The 14,348-nt window shown below is 55.2% G+C and overlaps 1 protein-coding gene across 3 annotated transcripts; it reads right to left on the bottom strand.

Annotated features, from left to right (window-relative positions):
* Positions 1-1,331: 1,331 nt before the first annotated feature.
* FHL3 (four and a half LIM domains 3) lies at positions 1,332-8,799 on the bottom strand. Of its 3 annotated transcripts, none has more exons than XM_004467110.4 (6): positions 8,692-8,799; positions 3,988-4,164; positions 3,705-3,879; positions 2,542-2,711; positions 2,231-2,417; positions 1,332-2,103 (listed from the first exon to the last, which is right to left on the bottom strand). In XM_004467110.4, exons 2-6 carry the CDS (start codon positions 4,141-4,143, stop codon positions 1,949-1,951), a joined length of 843 nt encoding a protein of 280 aa, XP_004467167.1. In that variant the 5' UTR covers positions 4,144-4,164; positions 8,692-8,799; the 3' UTR covers positions 1,332-1,948. The 3 variants fall into 3 exon arrangements, with proteins under 3 accessions (XP_004467167.1, XP_012383919.1, XP_012383920.1); XM_012528465.4 differs by having other exon boundaries at positions 8,607-8,793; XM_012528466.4 differs by lacking the exon at positions 8,692-8,799 and adding an exon at positions 5,754-5,894.
* Positions 8,800-14,348: the final 5,549 nt, after the last annotated feature.

Raw genomic sequence — 14,348 nt, 5'->3', positions numbered from 1 at the left:
GGCCTCCAGGCCTTGCACCAGGTGTTTTCTATGCATGGTCTACTCTTTCTTAACAAGCGTTTATTGAACATGTAGTAAGTGCAAGGCCCAGGGAATGGTGCAGTGAACAGGCCAGGCACAAGCCCAATCTCCAGAGTCTGATGCAAGAAACAAAGAGAGATAAACATGTAATTATTAACTGTGGTAAATGCACATGGTAGGCATTCCTTAGGTTTCTTGAAAATGTCAACCACTGCCTCAGAAAGTTTAGCATTCAAATGGGGCCGCAAGGCAGTATAAAGTAGATTAGAATCCTGGGTCTATCAGTGATTGCCTCTGCAACTTCGGCCGCTCACTGTGAAACCTAAGTAACAATGCCCGCCCCTTAGGATTTCTGGGAGGATTTAATTTGAGATACATGTGGTCACGCGGTTTCCGCCACCGGGAGTGGGCCCCTGCCTCTCCCTCCAAAAGCGCCGAGGGTCGGCCTGAATAGAGGCCTGGGACCCCACCCCCGAAGGAAGGCTGCCGGCGTGACTCCTCGTGCGCTTTAGCCCGCGCGAACCACGCGTGTGCACTACATTGCCTCCGACACTGACGGCGGTGTCCCAGGCTGTGGACCACGAAGAGGGTGGGGAGGGCAGGGGTGTCGGGCGCTGGGGTGACAGGAGCAGGACTGCACCTCATCTCCCCACTTTGGGGGGCAGACCCCGTCGCTCATTCCCGGCCCCGCTCGTGAATCACAGAGGGGGGGCATGACCCATTCATGCCGGGAATCGGATCCAGATGTTGCCGCGGCGAGTGCAGCTGCATCCTTGCCTTTTTTGGCAAAAAACGTGCGGCCGCGAGCAGATCCTGTCGTTCCCCCCTCCCCCCCCCACCCTCCCGCCCGCCTCCTGCTACTCCCGGAGAAGAAGGGAAAGGGCCCGAGGGTCTGGGTCCAGACCCGGGATCAGGACCCGGCGCCCTGCGCTATTTGGGAAGGGGGCTGTTCCAGGCAGCGGAACCCCACCCCCACTCAGCTCCTGGTCGGGAACCTCCCACAAGGAGGAAACACCGCCCCTCCCCCCCCCCCCCCCCCCCAATACACACACATCCCCCGCTCCCCACATGTAGTTAAAAAATCCACACCAGCCAGAGGGAAGCAGGCGAAGCTGGAGCCGGGTTTGAGCTGCGCAGGATCCCTTCCTCAGAAAGGATCTTCCACCCAGTGTCCCAGCAACCCCCTCACACCCCCTCCCACCCCGGTCTACAGGGCCCTGCCGCAGGAGGACCGGGAAAAGCCTCACAATCTACCGTCTGCAAAGGAAACTTCCTAAGCCCTTTCACCCTCCACACACACAGGCCTGTGCTTCCTCACATGTCTTTATTGCAAAACCTGGAGGGGAGTGAGTCACGTCCACCCCACCCCATGCCCTCTGCCCATCTCTGGGCAAAACGGAGCTGAAATGAAATGAGAAAACACTTGATGGACTCAGGCGAGGCAGCACCCTGCCCCCTAAGATCCCCCAACCAGCAACCCTACTGCTCTGCTGCCTCAACAGTCACAGCCCTGGTGATTGGGGGGTGGAGGTGTCAGGCCTGAGTACAGTTCACTTTTGAGGACTCTTTGGGCACCCATAGGAGACCTAAAGTCTTTGGTGAGAAGTCTAGATGTAAGAGGGCTTGTGTTCCAGAGTCCAGGTGTGGAGGGCTGGGGCTCTGATTTGGGTGGGTGAGGGAGCTGAATTCTAGAGTCCAGGTTTGAGATGGGAAGGGGGCTTGAATCCTAGAGGTATCATATTAGCCCGGTGTGGGGGCCCTCCGTCAGAGAGTACCAGTTTAGGGGATATTTGGATGGGGAAGCTGAATCCTGGAGCCCAGGGGAAGCCCCATTTTGGGGAAGGGCCGGGTCCCAGAGGTGGATTAGAAAGGGAGCTGCAAGTCCTGGAGCCCCGCTTCAGGAGGGCCTGGGCCCAGAGGCCCTGGCTCAAGGCCCTGCCTGGCTGCAGCCCTGGCACAGCACTTGGTCTCCGTCGGGCACGAAGCCTTGGCCCACCAGAGAGGTGGAGCAGCGGGCGCAGGAGAAGCAGCTATGGTGCCAGTGGCGGTCTTCGAAGGACACATACTTGCCCCCGCCGAGTCCTGGAAGAAGGCTGGAGGTTAGTTCTGCAGATCTCTGGGGGTAGTCCTGCCCCTCAGCCTCACCCTGTACCAAGTCCCACTCTCTTACCTGCATCCTACCCACCCTGTTCTTTGACCCTTGTCCTACCTGTGATGGGGCGCTTGCAGCTGCTACACTTGGGTGCAAAGAGTTCCCCAAAACAGGCCACGCAGTAGGGATCATCATCCCGGGAGGTGAACTGCTGCCCTGCCAGGGGTGTCTGGCACCCGGTGCAGACCAGGCATTCTCGATGCCAGGGCTGGTCACGGTACGTCACACCACCCTGTGTCAGCGTCTGTGGGGGGCAGCATCTGTCAGCGATAGGGAGTGGGGATACCCATCCCACTACAGAGCCTTACTCACCCCCACCCTCGAATGCAGGGGAAGTTAACACTTCCACCCACTGGCCCAGCCCCCACCTTGCTGCAGCGGGCGCAGCGGGGTGCAAACTTGTTCTCATAGCAGGGCACACAGTAGTGGGCACCCTTGTCAGGCACAAAGGAACAGGAGCCCAGTGGCTGCTCACAGCCGCTGCACAGGAAGCAGTGCTCATGCCACGTCTGGCCTCCATACTCCAGCTTCCGAGACCCTGTGGGAAATGGGTGTCCCACTCAGAGGCTGTATCTCAAGCTCCTGAGGGCCACCCTCTGCTCCCCCCACAGGAAAGTCCCCAGTGCTCCCAAAGTCTAGACAGGATGGGGTCCATGGCATGCATCAAGACCCCCACCATTGTAATGCACATGTCCCCTCCAACCTCCTCCCTCAACTCTAGAAATGATGGTACAGCACACGCTAAGCCCCACAAACCAAACAAGACGGTTTGGGCATATGTTAAGCACCATATGTACCAAACTATCTCAGCACACACCAAGACTCCATGTAGCAGGCATGATGTCTCAAAACATGCTATGCCTGTATACACCAAATACGATGGTTTAAACACACATAAGAACACCACACATACCAGGCAAGAACACACAAAGTTCTCTCGCCTTGGGTAGGATAGGTTCAGTACATGCTAAGCCCTTGCACATCCAGGCATGCCATTTCCCACACATGCAGTGTCTTCCCTTATTAGGTATGGCAGGTCTCCCACATAATAAACCCTCTGTATTTATCTCTGCACACACTAAGCCCTGATGCATCAGGCATGAGTGTTTCAGTATACCTTTAGCTCCGACATGTACCAAACATGCAGGTCTATATACATGTTAAGCCTATAGGTGTATACCAGCCTGCTAATCCAGTCCACACTAAGCCCTCAGGAAATGTATGAAGCTTGTCAGTTCTTGTACATTGTAAGCTTTCCAGTGTATATTGGAGTGTGCCAGAGTGTGTACACACTAAGCTCCCAAGGGCATACAAGCATGCTAGATGCTGTACACACTAAATTTCCAGGGTCACACTACGTGTGCATGTCTTTAGACAGCAAACCTCCAGGTATGCAAACAGGGATGCCAGGTCCTTACACATGCAAAGACCCTACCCAGATGCCAGGCATGCTAGTCCCTGCACATGCTAAGCCCTCAGGGAGAAGCCAGGCAAGCCAGTCCCTGCACACGATGAGCCCCAGAAGATATACCAGGCATGACGGTCTCCCCACAGGCGGAGCACTGCGAGGAGAAGGCACTGCAGTAGCAGTCGTTGCAGAGCAGCTCATTGTCCTGGCAGGTGAAGGGCTCATCGGCCAGGGAGCGCTGGCAGCGGCAGCAGCGGAAGCAGCCCTCGTGGAAGTGGCGGTCTTCATAGAACAGCTCCTGCGGGGAGCACAGCAGGGACACTGGCACCTGGGCCTGGTGGAGCCATCCTTTGTCCCCTTCTACCAGCTCCCACCCACTCCCTGCCCTGTCTGGTCCAGTCCTCACCCTCGAGTCATGCCCGATTAGCTGTTGGCACTCAGCACAGGTGTTGGCAAAAGTGTTGTCATAGCAGGGTACGCAGTGGGGGCCGCCGTCCGTCTGGATGTACTTGCGGCCATACAGAGATTCGCCACATTTTGCACAGTCAAAGGCCTCGCTCATGGTGGCGATGTGGTGGGGGGCCTGTTAGGAGCACAAGGTGGGGCAGGGGTCACTGAGGGGACTGTGGCTTAGTCCCTTGCGAGAGCTCTTTGCATTCAAGAAAGAGCAAGGAACCAGGCCTAGGAAATGTCAGGTCAAAACAGGGGGGCCTAGAATGGGTGTTTCTGGGAACCCAGAGCCCTGTATGTTTATTTCTATATTTAAGGGTGAGGGTAGGAGGGGGTTAGGAAAGAATCAGGAAGCAGAAGTTGTTTTCTTATCTAGGCCCTGGCAGATCAGGGGGGAGGGGTTTTTTCCTGGGTCAGTGACTCATTTCCTGTCCCAGCTCGAGAGTTTTGTCCCCACTGTCCCTGCTGTCCCCAAGGTGGCAGAAGCAGAGACAAGGAGTCACCCACCCACCCCCATTCGAACAGCACACTCCCACCCTCTCCTAACTCCCAGGAAGAGGCCTTAGGGATGTGGAAACTCTATCCTGAGCTCTGGAGTGAGGGCCTTAGGAATGGACATGTACTCCCCCTGGTGCCCTCCTGATCCAGGAAAGGGTGGAAGGATGAATGGTGGAGGAAGCCGGTGTGAGAAGTCAGGCCTCCCCTCCCGGGAGAATCAGCCAAGCAACAAGAACCCAAGAACCTGCTTTGGTTTAAGCAGGAAGGAAATCCTGCAAGCTGGACACAGCTAGGCTTGCCCAGCTGGCCACTCTATCCTCATCCCCTTCCACCCCTGCAGGGTCTCTGGTCACATCCAGCCTGGCCAGCCTGGGCTTTCAACATCTGCAGCAGCTGCCACAGCACAGATGGCCAGATGTCAGGTTTTGCCAGCCACCAGGAGAAAAAAGGAAAATGAGTTGCCTAGGGAGGGAGACGGGAACTGGAGACAGACTGAGAGTGCAGTGTGCCCCCCACCTCCCCCTGCCAGGCATCAGCCCTGGCAGCCACTGCTGGCTGATCCATTCCTGGGTCATTGTTTCCCTCCCCCTGCCTCAGGGAGAGACAGCCTCTCCCCAGCTTTTCTAATTTCTAAGGGTTTGGAGCAGGCAGAGTGAAGAGTGAGGGAGTGAGAACCACTGAAGACATTTTCTCCCCCATTTGGGCCCCCTCTTGGGTGGAGAGTGAGGCAAAGGGGGAGCCCTGAGAGCTGTGGCTGCAGACTCCCTGCCCCCCACCAAACCTCAGACACTTTCCATTTTCTCAGGAACAAAGCATGTTTGTGGGATGAGGTCATCCACACAGCTGCCTCTGGAACAGGAGCATGGGGAGTAGGGAGGTAGGGAAATGGGGTCCCCACTCCCCTCTGCTGCCCCTGATTCCAGTCTCTAGCCCCAAATCTGAGCTCCCACCCCTGGCCTCCTCCACCATGAAGCCAGCTCTCCAAGGGCAGGGATCTGGAATGGGTGGAGAGGAGCAACCGGGACCCATTGGAAGGGGCCGAAAAGCCTAGACGGGATGTTCCCACAGCTGCAGACGAGCCTGGGGAAGCTGGAAGTTAAAGGAACCCCTCAAAGCCTCCCCTGTCATTGGACCCCAGTGACTGGCTGTCCCCAGAGCCTGCCCTGGCTCAAGTTGAAGGAAAAGCCCTACTTTTTTTAGCCACCCCCAGCGGGAAATTCTCACCAGCAAGCACGGCTCTGGCTGGGAGCTCAGACTCCAGGCGCCAGCAGCCACCCCAAGCCTGGAAGGCCTGGCTCTTCAGAAGGGGTGGCTGTGAGCTCTCAGCTTCCGGTCTATACAGTGCAGAATACCTGCTTTGCATCTCAGGTCAGCACATGAGGCTTCTAGGAGCTAGGGGACTTTAGAGCAGGACTTCTGCCCCTCCCTCTCAGTCCCCTCCTCCCCACTTAGGCCCGGGTTTCCTCTGGCCCAATAGCTGAGCCTGGTCTGGGCTGTGGCCACTGGGCAGCAGGGGGTCACACAGGTGGAGAAGCCTGTCCAGAGAGTGCCCTGAGCCCTTTCCTTCTTTCCTGGCTTGGCTGGCAGCAGCAGTCACCTTCCCAGGCCCAGGCTAGCCCTGGGCCCGCCCCCAGGGGGGCAGTCACCATTGTGAGACAGAGGTACCCCAAATAGGGTATGGGTGTGGCTTGTTCCTTCCCAGAAGCCCCTGGTCTGTCCATCTGGGCTCTGGTGAGGACAAAGTGAAGGGCACTATCAAGGCCCACCTGTCTCTTCTCATCCCTCTCCCTCCCTCCCCCACCCCTTTCCCTGGCAGGGTTAGGGCACTGCAGGCACTAGAGGGAGTCAGTCTTGTATTCCTTCCTGGCTGGGGCTGGGGAGTAAATGCTCAGTCTGCCAGATGGCTCTCCGCCCCTGCCCCCACCAGTACACACACATACACATCCTGACCTAGACACACACACCTGGCACCTCCCAGCAAACTTCCTGAAGCTCAGAATGGCTGAACACTGGGCTCTGGTGTGTGGTGTGGAGATGTTTAAGCTGTGAAATCACAAACCTGGGTTTGAATCCTGGCTCTCTCACTTACTAGCTGGACAAGTCATTTAAACTCCCTGAGCCTCCTTTAAAAAAAAAAAAAAATCTGGACATTCTCAGAATAAACCCAGGGAGAGAACATAGAGAGAAGCCCAGTTCTTCTGGGGGAACAGAAAGAAGAGGCCTCAGGCCCACTGGGCTTACTGAGGAGATCTGTGGGGCCAGCGGTAGCTCCACCCCAGCCACCCTAACTCCAGTGAGCCTCTCTTTGACACCACCCATGCAGGGACACATGTGAATATACCGGCCTGCTCCTTTTCCTCTCACAAATGCACCCACACACGCCATCTTCTCTGATCTCACCAAAGGCAGGCAGGAGAGATTATCCTGCTCGTTTTTATAGATGAGCACGAGTTGGCCAGGGAAAGGGCAGGGGCACGACCAGTGTCACTCAGCTAATCAGAGACCCCAGGCCTCCTGCCTCCCCGCCTGGGGTCTCTTCCCTGCTTCTCTCCCTGGAAATCCCTTGAGAGGACTGTGGTGGAGGGGGTAGTCAGAATTTAAGGGCAGGGGACAGGGGATGCTGGGCCCTATCCCTGGAACTGGAGTTTGGCTCTTTTCCCCGTTTAACCCCCAGCTGCCGGTTTGCTACTGGAAGACATCCAGAGGCCTTTCCAATTACCCAGGCCAACTCCTCAACACTTTTGTTCCCCCTTATTGCTCCCACTGTCCAGGAAGGAGGGCCAGGGCCAGCCGCACAGCCGTGGGTCAAGATCAGAACAGGACCCCCCCACCCCAGCTCCCAGGAGCTGACAGGAGGCTTAGGGGAGAAGCCAACTCCCCAACTCCCCAACTGCCTCACCAGCTCCCAGGCACCAACCGCAATCTCTTCCCTCCCTCTCTGCTCACGGGGGCCTGGAAGTCAGAGCAGTTAGTGGGAAGGGTGGGGGCAGACAGCAGGACCCAGCAGTTGCCCTGGGGACAGGAGAGGGGCAGTTCATTCACCCCAGGTCCCCAAGGGCTGAAGCAGAGTGTCCAAGATTTGAGTTTAAAAATAATTCAGGCTGTCCTGATAACTGTGTGTCCAGGGGGCACCTTCTTGGTCTCAATCTGCCTGTCTCAGGTCCTCTGCTTCCTGAGGCCTCAGCGGACTCTGTTTCCCCACACCCTTGCTTCCCCGTATTTCCTGGCCGGGTATCAGGGTCTGCCTTGGAAGCTACCAGCTCGCCTGTCCCTCGGCCTCCATTAAATCTCAGCCCCTCGGTTTCTAGCTCTGCCCCACAGCCGCTGTCTTTATGTTTTGGGGGTCTCTGTATCCCCAGCAGGCCATCTCCAGGGGGGTGCCGCCTCTCTGGATTTCTCTCTTGCTCTCCCAGTGCCTGGTTGTCTTGGTTCTCAGTTTCTCTGCCTCTGGGCTTCCAAGGCTCTACCTCCGTCTCTCAGCATCTCTCTAAGTCTGAGCGTCTCTCTCTCTAGTCTCTGAGTGTCTCTGTAGGCCTCGCAGAGGCAGATTTACCATGAAGCTAAGGAAGCCTAAGCTTCAGAGCCCCAGCGATGTGCTCACCGGGGTCATATGCTTTTCCTGAATGTGCTCCACAAAACCCAGATCCGCCCCTGCGCCTTTCTGCCTCGGTGACTGTGCACCCAAGACTTTGCCCCGTGCAGCCTCCCGGCTGCGGCCCCGAGCCTGAGCCTGTCGCTCGCGTCGGTCTCCGCGTCTCTCTCCACCGAGGTTTCGGTCAGCCTCAGTTTCTCCGACCCTCCCGGTGTCCGCAGGCCAGAGTCAAAGTCTCTCTCTAGCCTGGCTTTTCCCTTTCAAACTTTGTCCCCTCCCCCGCCCAAATCTCGCAGCGGCCCCCGCCCCGCCCGGCGGCCCCGAAAGGTCCAGCCGGGTGTTCAGCGCCCCCGGTGCGTCCCGCTCCAAGCGTGCTCCCCGCGCCCGCGGCAGGACCCGGGCGGGGGGCGGGGACCGCGCACCGCAGCTGCCCTTAACCCTTGGCGGGGGCCGGGATTCGAAGCCGAGCCCCGCGGGGAGCTCACCTCGAAGCGGGCGGCAGGAGCAGAGCTCAGCGCCCGCGCGGGTGGGGCCGGGAACCGGGGGCCCGCGTCCCTCGGCGGCTCCTACCTGCCGGCGGGACCGCGCAGGGACGCAGCGAGCTGCCGGCGAGGATGTGGGCTGGAGCCGGACTGTGGGCTCGCGGGAGCTCGGCCCCAACCCCTCCCCGAGGAAGTGAGCGCGAGAGCCCGCCCCGCCCGGACCCCGCCCCTGGCCCCCCATCTCGGCTGCGGGGGGCCAGACCCCGCCCCCACCTTCCTTTTAGACTGGAGCCCTCCGCCCGCCCCCTCCCCGGCTCCTCCCAACCTGGCTCTCCCGGTCTTCCCCAGCGGCCAGGACCCTGTCCCTGCCCCCTCCCTGAGCTATCCGCGCTCCCTGCCACCTCCCCCCGCCCCAATTCCCTCAACTGTCAGAGGTGGACTGCTGTATTCAATCCCAGGAAAGGAGCACAGGACCAAGCAGACCAGGGGCCGTTTAGGGACTGAAGAGTCGTGATTCCCTCCTCGTGACCCCCCTACCCCAATTTACGAGGTCACAGCCCGAGTGTGTGAAGGAGGCCTAAAGCAAGCCTGCAGGCGGGGTGGTCTTGACTCTGCTTTCTTGGCCCCCTGACTGAGGTGTTCTCAGGAAACACCGTGTGAAGAGAGGGCCTGCCTGTAGGGCCCTGACCTTTAAAGGGCTTTATTCCACAGCTCTGAGGAGCCAAAACAGAGCTAACCACCTTCCCTCCCACGGCTGCATCCTGGCAGGAGAAGCCCTGCCTCTGTTTCCAGTGCCCAGGAATAGTTTTGACCTTTGAGGCCCAGGAGAGACCCTAATCCTTGGCCCCATGATCTTTGAGCTACTCCGGGAGGGAGGGGTGAGAGGAGTGTGAGGGAGGACAATCCACCCCCCCCACCCCCCCAGTCTCTGACCCTCAGGCTGGCTTCCTCTCTGTGCCAGAGAGAGAGAGCTTGTGCCTGCCAGGAACACAGGGCCCCTCCAGGTCCTTGAGGCCACCCCCCCTGGGATCCTCAGGCTTGTCACTAGGAATAAATAGCCTAGGTCTGGAGGGGTGGGGGAGGGAGGGAGGAGGCTCTGCTGTACTGTTTGCAAAACAAGAGACAACAAACCAACCCTTGAAATAACCTCCAGTATCTAGAGTAGAGATTCAGGTGCCCACTCAGGGCCCTCCCCACCAAACGCAGGCTATATCCAGCAAAGTCTTAGAGCAGAGACCTTCTCGCTCCCTGGCTGGGACTCCCAAAGATGCTGCTCTCTCAATTTTGCATCACAGGCCTGGATTCCTGGGTCCCAAGTTGCCTTTGAGGCCAAGTTTCCTTTCATATATAATAATTGCAGATTTACCACTACGGTTATCACTCCCTACACTGTAAGTTTTATGAGGGTGGGTGCTGGGTCTATCTTGTTTACTGCTGCATTCCCAGTACCTGCTCCAGTGTCTTGTACGTAATAACTACCTGATGAATGAACAAATTAAAGACAGTGCTTCAATTTGGACCCCCGCCCCCAGGTTTGGACCACAGACACCTGCTATCTGGAGTCCAGGGAGCGAGCAGCCAGCCCGTGTGTGGGCCTCAGAGTCCAGGGACGTGTCTTGGAGGTGTGGAGAACTCCCAGCCCTGGCAAATACGAGGAGGCCCCTGCCAGGTTTGAGGAGATGGCAAGAGGGGGTCTGTTCAGGGTGAGGGGTGGCAGCCAGGAGTAAAGATAAGGATCCTTCAGAAAGGAAAGTGTTGTGAATGAGTAGGAAAGGTGCTGGCTCAGAGGCAGAGTGCTGGAGTCTGCTCTTTGCTCATGGTTTAAGTCTCTGCTGAATAGCATTGTAATAATAAAAGCCAAGATTTCCGGAGTTCTTACTTTGCACAGTCCCTGCCTAAGCACTGCATATATTAACTTGATATGAGATATGTATTTTTATGCCCATTTTAAGGATGAGGAAATGGAGGCACAAAGAGAGAAAGTAACTTGCCCAGAGTGACGCAGCTATTAATGGTGAAGCTGGGATTCAAATCCAGACAAATGTCAAAGCTGCTGTGAAACTCCTCCCAGAAACCCCCTGAAGGAAAGGCAGCCACCAATTATAAAGCCGGAAAGATTCAGCAAGACCCTGGCCACAAGATCCCATTTGGGGCAAGATCCCATTTAGAATGAGGTCCCATTTGGGGGTAAGGGGAAGCCCCAAATACCTTCAAAAGGCCTCACCATGGGTCCCTGAGAACTAACAGGTGGGGTAACCAATCAAAGTAAACAGCCCCTCCCCCAAATTAGGAAGGGGGGTTGGGAATAATAACTTAATAAAGGTAGCCCAATAACCCCACTCTCTGCCTAGAAGTGCCCACATTTACACCTTAGGTGTGTAATTCTGTTTTTGTCTCCCATTTCTCAATAAACTACTGGCCTAACTAAAAAAAAAAAAAAAGACAAACCTAAAACCACTTATGCCAAAATGACCTTACCAACAGGCTCCTCAGCCTTTATGGCCACATAACCTTTTTATTTTATTTTATTTTTTTATTTATTCCCCCTCCCCCACCATTATCTGCTCTCTGTGTCCATTCGCTGTGTGTTTTCCTGTGTCTGTTTGCATTATCAGGAGGCACTGGGAATCTGTGTCTCTTTTTGTTGTGTCATCTTACTTTATCAGCTCTCCATGTGTGTGGCACCACTCCTGGGTGGGTTGCATTTTTTGCACAGGGCAGCTCTCCTTGTGGGGTGTACTCCTCGCACATGGGGCACCCCTACACTGGAGGCGCCCCTGGGTGGCATGGCACTCCTTGCGCACGGCAGCACTGCATGTGGGCCAGCTTACCGCATGGTCCAGGAGGCTCTAGGTTTGAACCCTGGACCTCCTATATGGTAGGCGGATGTTCTATCAGTTGAGGCATGTCCACTTCCCCACATAACCTCTTTAAGCCTCAGACTCCTTATCTGTTAGGAGTTGTTGACTACCAACACATAGCATTGTGGTGAGGAGTGAAGAGTGCACAGTAGTATGTAGTAGTTACCCCCCCCAACTCCCTCCCAACCCCCACCCCTCTCACATCCTTTCATGATCAAGTGCGAAAGTTCTGCTGCTTGGACTTGTAGTCAAGAGGCCAGAGAAGATTAGGAGATCCCTGGTTCAGTCTGGCCTGGGAAGGGAGACTGAATTAGGGGAGGGGGACTGTGTCCTTTTCCCTCCCCATTTCCAGCTCCCCAGTGGGTTCACATTTCCCTGGCCACTCTATTTCCTTTGGGCCAGGAGGACGGACATGCCCCAGGGGATCAGCCACATGGACTCTGTGTTCCTGTTCTCCATCCGTCCTTCCCCGTCTCTAGGCAACAGGTATCTGAGCTGGGGCTGGAAGCAGAGCCCAGGTGCTGGACGACTGGCTTTGGGGTGAGTGGGATCAGCAGTCTCTTCATTCATCCAGGAGGTCCTCGCACAGCCTTCCTTGTGTCATTGTGGAAAGGGGCTTGCTCAAGGCCCCCAGTTGTTCTACCTACCTTGGAGGGGTTCTGGGTGACAATTGACAGGCACCTCATGGTTTCCTCTGAGTGCTGAATCACTCCCAATGTGTGTAACCACAAGCCCTCCTCCCCCAGTGAGAAAACTTCCTTCCTTCTTGGGGTGCATTGCTCTCTGTCATAGCTAGGCTGTCTGGAGCCCTTGTAGGCCTCATTGCTTAGCAGATATCCTCTTTCAAATTGCCCAGAATCACTTTTCTCTGGATGCCAAGCCTGACAATGGGTCTGTGGGTGGAGAGGGTGAAATGAGTGACTTCCACAGAGCACTGGCTGGGGTGGGAGTGGGGTGGAAGGATAGAGCAGGGGGAGAGCTAACAGGTTGTTAAATGCACACTGTGTACAGGATGCCATGCTCAGTGCAAGCCATTACCTCCTTTAATACTCATGAAAACCACATAAGGTGGTTACTTTACAGAGTAAGAAATGAGGCACTGAAAGTTTGAGAACATGGCTCCACTGTGGATGTGCAATCCAAATCTAGGATTCACACCAGGGTCCCCTCCAGTGCATGGAGCTGCCTTCTCCTGGGTATGCCTGCCACTCAATGCCTTCTGCAGGGGAAGTGACAGTTGTGGCTGGTGTTGCCACCTGGTTACACTGCCTGATGGCTGGGATTCTTAATCTGGCTCATTACTGGATCTTGGTTATTTGTCAATGAGATGATAGTCCAGCCAGTGTCCTCACTCCCTCTCCTTCACGTTGAAGTGGGCCTCTGTGCTGCCTAGTGGGGATCTTAATATAACCATGCCTTCACTGAGTTGTTGATTGTAGGGGTAGGGAGTAGGTGGTGGTGGTGATGATTTATTAATTTACAAATACTAACTGAATGTCTACCATATGCTAGGTACTTGGTCTAGAGATTGGGGATACAAGCAGCAGATAAGACAGATATGATCCTTGATCTCATGGAGATTACATTCTAGTGAATGTGTATGGAATAGAAGAAAGGGCCAGAAATAAGGAAAAAGGAAAAAAAGGAAATAAAAACACCAGACTCAGACTGTGGTTTTTTTTGTTTTTTGTTTTTTTTTTAGGTATAGAGGCCAGGTATTGAAACTGGGACCTCATATGTGGGAAGCTGGCACTCAACAACTGAGCTACACTGCCTCCATGGCATTCATTTTTTTCATTTGTTTGCTTGTTTATTTTTGTTTTTAGGAGGAACCGGTGATCTAACTGGGACCTCGTACATGGGAAGCAGGTGCTCAACCACTTGAGCTACATCTGCTCCCTTAGACTGTGCTTGTTTTTTTTTTAGATTTTATTTTTCCCCTCTGCCGCCCCCGCCCCTGCCCCCACCCTGCTGTCTTTTGCTGTCTGTGTCCATTCGCTGTATGATCTTCTGTGTCCATTTCTCTTTTTTGTCTTCTCTTCTTATCTTTCTCCTCTAGGATCAGAGGGATTCAATCCTGGGGACCTCTGATGTGGAGAGAGTTTCCTTGTCAATTGTGATACCTCACTTCCTGGTCTTTGCTGCACTTCACTTTGACTCTCCCTTTCGTCTCTCTTTTATTGCATCATCATCTTGCTGTGTGACTCACTTGTGCAGCCACTGGCTCACCACGTGGGCACTCAGCTTGTTGTGTGGGCACTCACATGGGCACTTGGCTCACCATGCGGGCACTCGGCTCACTGCGTGGGCACTGGGTCATCGTGCAGGCACTCTTTATCTTCCTTTTTTTCACCAGGAGTTTCCAGGGATCGAACCTGGGTCCTCCCATATGGTAGGTGGAGGCCTTAACCACATCTGCTTCCCTAGACTGTGGTTTTTGAAGACAGTAAAACAGAGTGATGTCATAGAAAGTTCTGTTTTGTCAAATGCAGTGGAAACTCCCCAAGGAGAGTCCATTTGAACTGAAATCTGAGGGCCAAGGAAGAGCCTACCAAGTGAGCATCAGGGGATGATGGTTCCAGGCAGAAAGAAAAACAATTTCAGAGGGCTTGGGGTGAGAACGAGTTTTTTTTTTGTTCATGGAGCAGAAGACGGACAGTGTGACTGGGGGAAATGAGTGAGATGAGGCTGAAAATGTAGGTACTGGCTGATCAAGAAGGGACTTGTCTTTCCACGGTTAAGTAACAAGTGAGATGGAATTTCATTAATGCAGATGACCCTAGTTGGGCAACACTTAAGCCCAGAGGCAAGAAAGGACTTTTCACATGGCAGATCTCAGCTACTTTCAGCTCTTTCATGTCTACTGGAAACATGTCTTTCTGGT

This window comes from Dasypus novemcinctus, chromosome 9, assembly GCF_030445035.2.
Source record: "Dasypus novemcinctus isolate mDasNov1 chromosome 9, mDasNov1.1.hap2, whole genome shotgun sequence".
NCBI lineage: Eukaryota > Metazoa > Chordata > Mammalia > Cingulata > Dasypodidae > Dasypus > Dasypus novemcinctus.
Note: the sequence above shows the minus strand (reverse complement) of the source record. Positions and strands in the feature narration are given on the sequence as shown.

What these genes read in the sequence shown, in the direction of transcription:
- FHL3 (XM_004467110.4), bottom strand. Translation starts at nt 4,143, where the DNA reads ATGAGCGAGGCCTTTGACTGTGCAAAATGTGGCGAATCTCTGTATGGC. An exon ending in GCTGCGCCCGCTGCAGCAAG is followed by an intron (nt 2,418 to 2,541) that starts GTGGGGGCTGGG and finishes TGCCCCCCACAG; the next exon opens with ACGCTGACACAGGGTGGTGT. An exon ending in CTGCAAGCGCCCCATCACAG is followed by an intron (nt 2,104 to 2,230) that starts GTAGGACAAGGG and finishes GCCTTCTTCCAG; the next exon opens with GACTCGGCGGGGGCAAGTAT.